General features: G+C 35.4%; 1 protein-coding gene across 2 annotated transcripts in view; it reads right to left on the reverse strand.

The window, feature by feature from the left end:
• Window positions 1–6,695: 6,695 nt before the first annotated feature.
• The window catches only part of LOC105195946, a 113,413-nt gene continuing 107,195 nt past the window's right edge, over window positions 6,696–12,913 (reverse strand). For both annotated transcript variants that reach the window (XM_039447827.1, XM_026133075.2), the window contains exons 2-3: window positions 9,352–9,585; window positions 6,696–7,818 (exon numbers count right to left, since the gene is read on the reverse strand). In XM_039447827.1, coding sequence (XP_039303761.1) covers window positions 7,592–7,818; window positions 9,352–9,585 — 461 coding nt within the window. In that variant the 3' untranslated portion in view covers window positions 6,696–7,591. The remainder of the gene's footprint in view (window positions 7,819–9,351; window positions 9,586–12,913) is intronic.

Here is a 12,913-nt window from a genome sequence, read left to right on the forward strand (position 1 = left end):
TTAATTTTAGCGACGTTTGGCAGATCGGCGGCTGAAGACCAATAATTTTGTATCGACGAAGTCTCACTCGCCAAGAAGACTGCAAGAGGAAGAACCTACCGCCGCTTGAAATCTTACGGATCATGCGCAGGATCGCAGTAGCGCGCACGACAGGTGATCTCTTTTCATTTATTTACGTTATCTCTTACCGTCGCACCTTACCGTACGCAACAGTAAGGCCACTAAATATTGCAGGACGCAAAGAGGAAAGGTCAGACGTAGGGGTCGTCGACATTCCACGCAGATCATTGCGTAGGAGATCCCGAACAAAGAGCTGCGAGAGAATGTTCTTGACTTGGTCCCAAGCGCGAAGGCACCGGACATCGAAGAGTACGTAAGGATGGCCATCCGGCTTCAAAAAAATCACGGGAAGAGTCGCGAGCTGCCCGACCTACCTCAAATTGCGCGCCGCAGCGCAACAGCTTGATTAGAGGGTCGCGAGGACCGCGTAATAAGGCGGAATCAATAGCGGGACGCGACAAGCCCCCGTGCGTGGAGCGAGAGATCTTGCATGCCGCCTGCCCAATTTCCTCGCGCTATCGATTATTTCGCTGTGGATCATTGTGAGTACCGTCACGAGCTGGGACGACCGGAGCCGCTCACGTTTCAAGGACGACTCTTTTCGAGCCCAGCCAGAGTCGTTGAGACAAACAAGACTTTGTAAAGCCACCGATTTCGCCGATTGGATGAGTCGCACAAGTAGTAATTGTAATTAGAGTTCAAGTTTGCTGTAAGATCTTCCGCCGGAATCGGAACACGCAGGTGATCGCGTGCTGTCCGCGTGATCGGTCGTCGTGCGCCTCATCCAATCAAGTCGCACCTTAATTTTTGCTGGTTTCGTTATTGAGAGCGTCGCCGACACCATAGCCGAGTTACGTTAATTGTGTTACATTCTCGTGTGTCGTCTGTAGTAGCGTTTGTATGTGTTTCTGTTGGGCAATTGTGTATTTCCAATTGCGTATTTCGTACCGAATCGCCATATAATTTTGCGTGAAATGAGAGTGCACGTGTAGAGTTTTGAATGTGCACGGCGTGTTGTGTCCGCCGTTATTTAGAATTGAATCTTGATTGTCTTCGTTCGGTGAGCTCGTACCGACGACCGCGTGTTATTTCCCGACCGCACCCGTGTCGCAAAACCTTGTTGTAGAACTTTGCGAGTTAATATTAGATATCGGCCAAAATACATTGTTAATTTTTCCATTAAGGGGTTGCACCACAGTAGAGTGCAAAAATTTAACATTCTTTGCGATTTTTTTTAAGTAGAAGGAAAAGTAAAAGGGTAATTCTTTTTAAGGATGTTGTTAAATATATTTCAAAGTTTTAAAAAAAATTTATTTTATTAAAAAATGTTACAAAATGGCTGCCCAACAGCCGTTTCTGCGGAACGGTTTTTTTTGGAGAGGCTCCGCGGCACGCAGTAGAAGTGCAGCAAAAATTAATTTAGAATAAAATAAAAAATTTTTTTTTAACTACATTAGTATAGCTATAGAAATACGTAGGGGATTTTGAAAATATTCACTTTTGTTAAATTGGCAAGCATTTGAAAAAAAAAGTTTATTTTACTACTAAAAAACGGGCACTTATTTGTACTTAAAAAATCGAAATATTAACTTATCAAAAATGGGCTACGTATTTCTATGCGGAATGTTGTTTTAAAGATGTGATATTAATTTGGAGTGAAAAAATAGAAAATTGTTTGAGTTACGCTGCGTGCCGATTTGAAAAAACGTGTTTCGAGAAAAACGCGTTTAAAGTTCTGACTTGTGTTTCAAACATGATAAAATAAAAAATTTGATTATTAAAAATTTTTTACCTTTAATCTGCTATTCCAGCACGGTAAAACTGACCTTTCAGGTTGCTAAACTCTTCCTCGTTTTCTTTCCTGGACGCTTTTATGCTGGGACGAGCCTCTTTCGCTGCGTCCATCAAAGAGCGCTCCACGCGTTGTATTGGAGCAGCGTCCGTCTCTAAGCAAAAGTTGTAGGATTGTGTTCATGTCCATCACTTTCATTAACTCGGGATTTCAACTTTTGAACAATTCGGGCAACAGACGGTTATTTTGAAGCCTATACCCCGCGTACCTGATTCGAGAAATCGTATATCACAGTTGCACGTTTTGCACTTTACATATTCCGAAATGGCAGAGAAAACGGCAAAAAAGTTTAAAATTTGATAACCAAATTCACTTTGTATATCGATATCGTCAGTATCTACTTTTAATTTCTTTGCCGAAGTGCTGACACCGGCCAAATCTTCCTCCGCTTCATATTTGTTCCACGGTCGTCGTTTCGTCACGTTGCTCCGTCGCCGCGTCTGATACGATATTTTTGAGCCTTTATAGCTTGCATACACTTCTTTTTTCACTCATTGTAACTCACATAAATGTCAAGGCTACAAATAACGTATGAAAAATTAGCACTGCAAAAGAAAATCGTGATTTCGAATAACTTCCACGCAAAATTTACGTTTTCTCTCAACATCAAAGGATGCTTTACTAACGTACTTTGTGTTCAAAATGTTTGAAAATGTTTCTAACAACATCTATTAGTGTATTAGAGAATTTAAAAAACGAATGGTAAGACATAATGCTGTACTCGATAAGCAGGTATCGTATTTACCGCAGGTAGTCGTTTCGGAGCAGTCGAGAGGGGTCGAGAAAGAGCTCGAAATTTCAATGAAAACGATTTCTAGCAGATATAAAAACGTTTGTCTTTTATTCTAGAGGATTCAAAGGATTTTTTAAGCCAATAAAAAAATCGATTTTCTGAAATTTCTACTGTAGTGTAACCTCTTAAATAAAATAAAGTTTTTTTTTCCTTTCTTTTCTTTGTTATTTCTCCATTTTGCTTTATTTATCATATTCTTAACGTTTCTCCTCTTTTCTTTCGCTTTATCTTTATGTATACTGTTGCGTGTCCGCCCTAAGGAAGTGACTAATATCGATTTGCGAGGCAATCGATGTGCGCAAGAGGAGAAGATCGTTCCCTCTCAACGGTTGTTGTTGTCTTAATCTCGGTCACGTTCTTGTAAAACAAGTTGTCTCTGATATTTTATTAAAAACCGGTAATTTGTAAAGTTTATCTTATTTACTATTTCTTAAGCGCATATGTGCAATCAAAGTGCGTGAGTGTACGAGTGTACAAGACGACCCACCCGGTAACAATACTTTACTGTTCCTATCGCAGAAAGTTTACATTGTTGTTCTTATTATTGTTCATACCATTTGATAGTTTGATACTTGCTTTGCAACACTTCCTTACATTTTTGCTTCTATCTATAGTATTCTTTATAGGCTTAACAAATTTCATTCAATTGATTTTACTCACATTGCTTACTTGTTCCCAAAAATATCAGTATAATTCCGTTGGACGGGATCCGACAGCGCACGGTGCAATAGCTCGCCAACCAATGATCTTGACTTATTTAACCCCACCAACGGAAAACCTCAAAGCATCGGCCGCTGTGAGTGGTGGTGTGCTATCGGGATTTGCCCAATTCCATTACATTTTCTTTTAGTATTATTATTTTTTAATTAAATGGAAATGTCAATCGATCTAATTGTAAGTACACCTTAATCAACATATCTTCATGTCAATATTTCGAAAATATTTACTGTATTATTGAATGTCGACTGAAGGATTCTGCGAGTATTTGTAATCGATTTTCACATTACATGATTATACATCTACATATTTATTTGTAGACCCCAATTATTGTCACCGCGTATATTTTTTCTAATTTAATACTGAAGATAGTCTAATATACGTAGCTGTTCGTTATTTGTAAATGTTTGTTAGTTGTAATTATTAACCCTTAAACATGTAAATGGATCTGAGAGACCCCATATGAAGTTTTGAACACTTACTGTGTGAAGATGGAATGAGATGAAAGATTCGGACCAAGACGTAAAAAAAGTTTGAAATCTTCTCTTTTGATTGATATGGTTGATCAATTTTTTTGGTCAACTAAAATTCGAACGGTACGGCAGCAAAGTTTTGTTAGAGTCAATGCGACCTATATAATGTGTAAGTGAAACTTTTTTTGTAAGTATTTTATAAAATAGCTGGACAAAATACGTTCGAACAAGTCGGTTTGCGGATATTACTTGCATATACTCTGTCTAAAGTTAGAATACTATATAATGCTGTAGAAAAAGAAGTTGTAATCCAAAATATATCATAAAACATATCAATTTTCAATTTTAGACACGATTTAATCAAATATATCTTATATTTGCCTTGTTACACGAGTACATTTTTTAATAGAAATGACAATCATATAATTTTTTTTGAAAGTATGAATCTTTAGCTTTAAAACGCCGCATTATAAAATCCTTAAAAATTTTTTGTTGCAAAAATATGATTTTTTTTAAGTGGACTTTTAGATGCCCAAAAATATCTCATATTCTCCATGTTACATAATTATACTTTTTAAAAAAATGGTTTTGCCAAATTTCATTTTTAAAGTGTGACTCTTTAGCTTTAAAACACCGTATTTGAAAGTCCTTAAAAGTTTTTTATTGCAAAAATATGATTTTTTGAGGGAAAAGTGGATTTTTGACCAATTTCTTATTTCTGCTTAATGGTTTTTTCCTTATAACTTCACAATAAATTATTTTTTGGCAATGCCGATTGTGCAGTCACACCCCTGAGATTTTGAACTTTCATGTTAAAAAGATTGTAGAAAAATATTGATTGTAATCAAAGTTGAAAAAGTCTTCCAGACCCGAAAATGTGTTTCCGTATTTTACAGGATCGGTGTGTTTAAGGATTAAGGCGATGCTGGACCAGTCTCTATAGGTGCTTATTTTTAGATATTTAGATCTCTTAATTAATTTTACAGATCTCAAAATCCTTCTCCACAATTAAAGTAGTGACAAAAACATACTTCGCTAACTAGGTGTACAAGTATAACTTCACGGATTTTCAATAGATGGCGACTGTTGTACTACTGACGTTATGTTGAAGTTGGCAATACTTATACTTGAAAGGTGCAATACACAGATTTAAAACGTAGTACATGTCACTTGTCTACTGTGTAAACAATTATTATTTTTATCACATTGAAAATGTCGAATTTTGTACCGAAAAAACGCCATTTGCGGGAAATTTTACTTCATTACCTTTTTCTAAAGAAAAGTGCAACCAAGAGTTATCATTTGCTTGTGGAAGTTTACAAAAGCTTTTTTAATGCAATAAAAAAATAGTTATTTACATTGCAAACAAATGACATGTCGTAAACTAAAAGGTTGCAACACATTTTTTTCGATGGTTAGATGGTTCGATGCTTAATTGGTTGGATCCACATGTAAAAACCAATGACATTCGCTGTTCGATGAGCAGGTCTACATTCCAAAAACAATTGAAGAAAATGTGTTGTAACCTTTTAGCTCACGACTGTGCACCCAAGGACTTTGATTCTGTCCATAGGAAAATTTTCCAAACTAAGAAGTCACCACTTTCTACATACTCGCAGTTCATGATTAATGAAACGACTACAGTTTATTGGTCGTTACGTTAATCATGAACTGTAAGTATGTAGAAAGATGGCAACTTCTCAGTTTGAAAAATTTCCCCATGGACAGAATCAAAGTCCTTGAGTGTACACCCAGCGACTTTGATTCTGCCCCTTACAGTTCATGATTAACCTAATAAACTCTAATTAATCATAAACTGCGAGTATGTAGAAAGATAGTGACTTCTTAGTTTGGAAAATTTCCCCATGGACAGAATCAAAGTCGCTGGGTATACTACGTTTTAAATCTACGTACTGCACCTTTCAAGTACAAATATTGCCAATTTCAACGTAATGTCAGTAGTACGACTGTCGCCATCTATTAAAAATCCATAAAGTCATACTTGTACACCTAATGTAATTTAATACAAAAAACGAAATTAGATTAAAAACTTACATTTTAATTATTGGCTTCTGCAGCCGACTCGTGGCAACATGTGTCTCATATAAAAGTTTTAGACATTGCATGTATGAAATAAGTAGTTAGTGAGGTATGACTTAAATGAAAAAACAATACGACATTTACAGAATGATATTAAAGCTTTAGTATGAAAAATATAAGTGTCTGTAAATTGTTTATGTAACTAATTTGCACGTGGAATGGGTGCGAAGATCAATAATTGTGTTTATGGTAGTTCAGAGATCTTGCATTAAATGGAGCTAAAGTCGAAAAACAGGGACAGATGAGTGCGTTTGATAAAGAGCGCTAGCTTATGCCCCTTACTCTTCGCATGCGCGACCCTTAGTCCGTCAAAAAAAATCTGCAGCAATCTACAATACCAACGTTGAGTGAGTTTTATCGTCAGTCCAGCATCACTTTAAATTCAACAAAGTCCAGTTGGAATTTTGAATGTTGTAAAATATGTATAACTGCAATTACAAACTAGTTTGGCTCGTTGCGTATTTAAGTATTTGTAATTTTTATATTTTAAATAAAATTGTTTAAAGTTTACAGGAATAGCAAAAAGTTAGCATTACATCTTAATAAAAACACAAAGAAGGTAATACAAAATAAAAATTGTGATTGTAAAGAGTTATCTAGTGGTTATAGGTTCTCTTGTTACAGAACTTTGAATTAAAGAAACTAGGAAGTATTTCTAATGAAAGTGGTAGATAGGAAAAATAAATGTTAGCATTATTAATTAACAGATAGCAGATTTTTTATCTCATAACTGTCTTACATTTTGTGTCTAGCTATTAGTTAATTTATTTTGTATTACTACTAAGACAAGTAAGTGTTACATTTCTGGCAAATACCTAGTCATAAAAACACGTATTGTATAAGACATAACGATCACATGACTAGATGGATATAAGTACTAATTTCTACTCGTGTATATTATAAAGACACAATTTACATAATAAATAAATGCCTTATAGTCTTTAATTTTATCTAATTTATTTGAATTTAACTTAATTTAATTGTTAAGTTAGTTCATATATGTATCCATTACTATTCAAATTTTTAGAATATATTTTTTTATAAAATATATTTGAATATGTTATAAAAATCATTTACAGTAAGTTATTATTTCTTCTTTTCGGAACCTAAAACATGATCTTCATTTATATAGTTCAACAAAAAGATTAATTCTAAAACATATTTTAATAAAAAATTAATAAATATACATACATATATTCAATTATGATAAATATAACTTTATAAATTAAAATTTTTATTAAACTAAATTTAATAGTAATAAACAAATCTTGCAAATTAGGAATAAATAGCTAATAAATGTAATGTTAATGTTTCAACTATTTTGCAATAAAATACGGTCAGTTTTAAAATTGATTAAAAATCAAACAAATTATGGATTTTTTGAGCTTTAATTAAAATTGACCAAACTTAAAGTTGATTGGTTTTACAAATGATCTGGATTTCGAGTTGTGGCCATAAATGCATGCATTATATATACTTGTTATATAAAAGTCTAACTTTCATAGTTGAGCTGAGATTACAAAATAAATATATTATGATGTCAAATGGTTATTCATTGTACAATAAATATTTTTAGAAAGTATAAAATAACTGAGGTTACGTCCAACGATAGAAAGTAATGAGACTGCAAAAGAATGACATAAAAATATAGAATATTTCAGGAAATAGAAACATCGTGTTATTGCAAGCGTCCCTGTGACAAATTGCGCATTGTTCCATTTTGATTGATGAATCATCCTTTAATTTTTCTTTCATCTTCTTACATAGATCATTATGTGTTTTAGTTTTTTGGCACGTTCTTACAACAACATCACGTTTTGCAACTGGAAAAATATATTTAAATGTTAATTATTTCAAATATACATAATCTACAAAGCATAATTGAAATGGGAAGCAGGAAGAGCAGGTGAAAGATAGAGTAAAGAGGGGGATGGTGGTGATGGGGCAAGTATGGGGGATAGGAAAGAAGAAGTGGTGAAAAGAGTGGGAAAAGAGAGTATGGTTGTTTGACGCGTTGATTTGGACAGTAATGGCGTATGGAGTAGAGATTTGGGGGTGGAAGAAGAGAAAGAGACTGGAAAAGATGCAGAAAAGGTATTTGAGATGGGGGTGGGGTGGAAGGTATTGGGGTATATGATTAGGGAAGAATTGCAGAGAGACAAGCTGAGAGGATGGGCAGGAAGGAAAGCGTGGGGGTATGAAAAGAGGTTGGCAGAGGGTAGAGAAAACGAGCTGGCGAGGAGGTGTTAGGAGGAGATAAGAGAGATGGCAAAGGGGAGGGGGGGGGGAGCTTATCAACGTGGGAAAAGGAGAGACAAAACTTTTTGAGCAAAGAGGAGAAGAGTTAAAAAAGGTGGAAAAGTAGAGGAAGAAGGGGAAATTTGACCTTAACAAATTGGAGGAATGGGATAGGAACGTGCAGAAAGAAGAAAGGTGGAGGAAGATCAGAGAATTGCAATATAATAAATGGTACCAGATGGTGAATGAAGAAGGGATACCGGGATACATGAAGAAAGGATAGGCGGAGAGTAAGTGGAGGAGAATCGCGAGGTATCGGTTGGGGGAAGGGGTCAAGGAAGGAATGTACTGGACGAGAGAGGAGGAGAGAATGTGTAGGATGTGTGGAAGAAAAGAGGAGACCCGGAAGCATGTATGGGAGGAGAATGGAGTGAATGTGGAAAATGGAGTGCGAAGGGAGAATGAGAGGAAATGGTGGGGGAAGTACTGAGGAAGAACGGAGAGGGAGAAGAGTAACTGAAAAGATTAGAAGTATTTAAAGAGGGGGGGAGTAATAGAGGAAGAGGGAAAATAGGCCGGGAGGGTGGGAGGGGAAAGAGGGTGAACAGGAGGAAGAGATAGTGTGTGTATGTGTGAGAAGAGAAAGTAAGAAGCCTCGAGAAAATGATATATAGATAGAAAAAAAAAAATCTGGGAATGGAAAGAACTAAAGGGCTTGCGATAGAAACGAAGGTCCCGGGTGTGTGTGCGTGCGTGCGTGCATGCGTGCGTGCATGCGTGCGTGCGTGTGTGTGTGTGTGTGTGTGTGTGTGTGTAAAACGTGCGTTATAATTCTGAGTTAGGATTAAGGTAGAAATAAGGATAAGATAAGAATTCTGTTTTTGCATATAGTTTGTAAAAGATTATAACCCCAAGGGGAATAATAAATATCTATCTATCTATCTACAAAGCATAATCAATTATTATGCTTTGTACCTTGCAAACATTATTATTGAAGTTTTTAGAATATATTTTTTATAGATTATATTTAAATGTGTTATAAAAAACATTTACAGTAAGTGATTATTTCTTCTTTCTGAAACCTATAACATCTAGGTTTATATAGTTGTAATACTTACTATTAAGGATCACTTTAGCACAAGCTATAGGAGTAGCTGAATAATGTTGTGATATTTCATCAAAAGCAAAAAGTTGCACAATCGATTTGAGGTCATTGTGCTGCTGGATGCTTCGTTGCCAATCTCTTATTTTGTTATCAGTACATTCTACTGCTTGTAATAAACTCATTGTCATATCAGAACCACAGCTTTCGTTTGATAATGAGTTGCACATGTAGCATTTTAGTACATTATCTATAAAATAAAAACAATTAACTTTAATAATTAAATAACAAAGTTTTCTTGCTTCCCTTGTAGAAAAATACTACTGAACACTACTAATGCGCAATAGTATTTTAAGTCACTACTGTACCACTAAACTACAGGTATTGTTATTGTAGTGCAGAGAAGTGCAGCAGTGTTCAATAATGCTAACAATAAGTAGTGCTATCTTCTGTAACTTTTATTATTTTGTTTTGTCATAAGTTGTTTTTAATATTATACATATTTAAAAAAAGTTTTGTATTGTGACGTGGCAGATTTTCTGCTTTGCTACTGCATCCCTCCGCCTACGCGGAGCGCGAGTACGCACCTAAGACCGGGCCAAACACATTTCAAGAGCGAAATATTTTGGCCGAACTACCTTACTGTTTAAGAATTTTATTTACATTGTGGCTTCAATTTACATGTAATATTGGATATCTCACGACAAGCGTCGCCGAGAAGTAGTCACATCGAGGGATACCAATAGCAACGCGGGAGCGAGAGAGATTGTTCAGGACCAAAACAACCGCTGCCGCTGACGGAGCGCAGGTAGCGGAAAATAAGCACCGAGCGAAGAAGGCTTACGTATCGAAGAAATCGAGTGACCAGATTTACAATAAGCCAAATTTCCAGAATCGTAGTACCTTTTTAGAGAATTCTCCGCTTTAGTGGCAGCGGCTAATTCGGCTCTGAACGATCTCTCTTGCTCTCACGTTGATAGCAGTATCCCTCAACGTGGCTACTTCTCGGCAATGCTTGTCAAGAAGTACCCAATATTACATGTAAATTGAAACCACAATGTAAATAAAATTCTTAAACAGTAAGGCAGTACAGCCAAAAATTTCCGTTCTCAAAATCATTTAGTCGCAAACAAAATGTGTAAATTCAACAAACAAGATGATGTTTAACAATCTACATAGGTATATGCATTCTCGATATATCCAAGACATGTTTGTACGAATTTCATAACGAGTACATAGCGCTGTTATTTCGCAAGAAATGTAAAGACGTAAGAACTTGATCCAGAATATTTTCTAAATCAAAAACAAAAGAATTATTTTATTTGGGTCTCATGCCTCAAAACGATATATATTCACAAATATTTCCAGTGATTTTACATAAATTTTCACCTGCAACATTGTACAGCAATGTCAGAATTCTATAAGAAATAAAAATAAATAAACTTAAATAAATATGCATACTTTTTAATTATTACATTTTGTTTCAATGTAACAAATATGTAATAATTAATACCTTGCTAAGAATAAAAATTAACTACAATTAATAAATGTAGCTATTATTGAAAAAAAATTGGCATTGTAAGGTTTTGAACACTTCTCTTCATGCGGCCGCCAAGAATAAAATAAAAAACGCGTGCCTTAGTCTCTTCAGACACAACGCTTGACGTTTTAACCTACCGCGCAATAGCACTTAACGTATCGCGCTGTGAACTTTACATGCAAATTTTTCTGAAACAAAGGCCCATGCATTCAAATGCTCTGATACTTTTTATACTCTTGATCCCCCCCCCCCTTTCAAAAAATCTATGGCTCATCTGATTTCGTGTTTCGCAGTTTGCGGATTGTAAATTCAGACTCTCTCTCTTTGAGACTTAATGTCTAACATCTCTGAAGTAAGTCGTTTGAAAATATTCTTCTCAACATCGAGAATTCGTTTATTGTCTCAATCAAAATCATGATCGCAATGCAACCTATGATCAGTAATAACAGGATTAATTGTCGCGTTTCTGCGAACATGTTGACGGTGTTCAGAGATTCTCGTGTTTAAGATTCTCTCCCCGTCTGGCCCACATAGAAAGTATTGCAATCATTACATGATATTTTATAAACTACATTCTTTTGAAAGTATCTTGAAGAGGATCTTTATGGACTTTGATAAAAATGCCGAGTTTGTTGAGACTGTAGAATGCCAATCTAGAATCAATATTATTTGTAATGTTTCTAAATTCAGATACTGATTTGATAAAAGGGATGGTAAACTAGTTTTTTTAATGTTCAGATTTAGAATCCTTGATAGAATCTTTCTGTTTGGCATTACGATTGTTAGATTTTTTAATTTTTTTTTAATAGTTTTAAAAATGAAATCTAGCTGATAGTCATTATTCAATATAAATGTTTATTACTAACTCTAGATTCTTTTAGTAAAATTCAGGATGTGACAAGAAGAACGTCCTATCCACCATGCCCATGATCACACCTTTCTTTTGTGAGAGCGGATGCTGAGATAAAAAATTTAAATATCTTTCTAAAAATGTAGGTTTGTAAAACCAGTCAAATTTAATTTTATTGTCACAAATTAAAATTGTAGTGTCTAAAAAATTAATTTAATTACCGCCGATTTCACTAGTAAACTTTAATCTTGGATGAATTGCGTTGAAACTATTCAATAATGTATTAATATACGGTAGTGGCACTGCTGTTATAAGACGGGATCCGATAGCGCACGGTGTGATAGCCCACCAACCAATCATGTTGACTTGTCTAACCAACAAAAAAATTCTAGGCATTGGTCGCTGTGAGTGGTGGTATGCTATCGGTCCCGTGTGCTATCGGAATCCGCCCACTGTTATAATGTCATCGCTAGTAAACCACGTATCGTGCAACATTGTAATATTCCTTAGGATAAGTTTGTTGAAACTGTTCGTTTTGTTCTTGACTCAACTTTTTTTAAATTTGACAACCAATTATATAAACAAAATTTCGGGACTTTAATAGGCTTACTACTATCGCCTATTATTGCCGATTTAGTTATACGGGGATTTGGAGAGTGAGGTGCTTGAGGCAATTAATTTTCCTGTAGCTTTTCATTACCGATACGTGGTAATAAAAAGCTACAGGAAAATCAATTGCTTCAAGCACCTCACTCTCCAAATCCTGTATAACTACCAGGTGTATGCATAAGTTTTTTCCGATTTTTTGGTAAAAAAAACACGTAATTTTCAAGGAAAATTAATTTATTTTTATTCAAAATATTGGCCATTGGCTTCTACATATTTTGCCCATCTTTCAGGTAATTTATGAATACCATGCCAGAAAAACTGCTTGTCTTTTGCGGCAAACCATTTGTCAAGCCATTTTCCAACTTCCTCGAAATTGCTGAAGTGCTGCTCTGCGAGCGCGTGCCCCATTGATGCGAAGAGGTGATAGTCAGATGGTGCCAGGTCTGGGGAGTACGGCGGGTACGGAAGGATGTCCCATCCAAGAGATTTTAAGGTGTCTTTCACTGGTTTTGCTGTGTGAGACGGCGCATTGTCGTGTAACAAAATCACTTTGCCATATCTTCTGGCCCATTCCGGTCG

This window comes from Solenopsis invicta, chromosome 4, assembly GCF_016802725.1.
Source record: "Solenopsis invicta isolate M01_SB chromosome 4, UNIL_Sinv_3.0, whole genome shotgun sequence".
Classification (NCBI taxonomy): domain Eukaryota; kingdom Metazoa; phylum Arthropoda; class Insecta; order Hymenoptera; family Formicidae; genus Solenopsis; species Solenopsis invicta.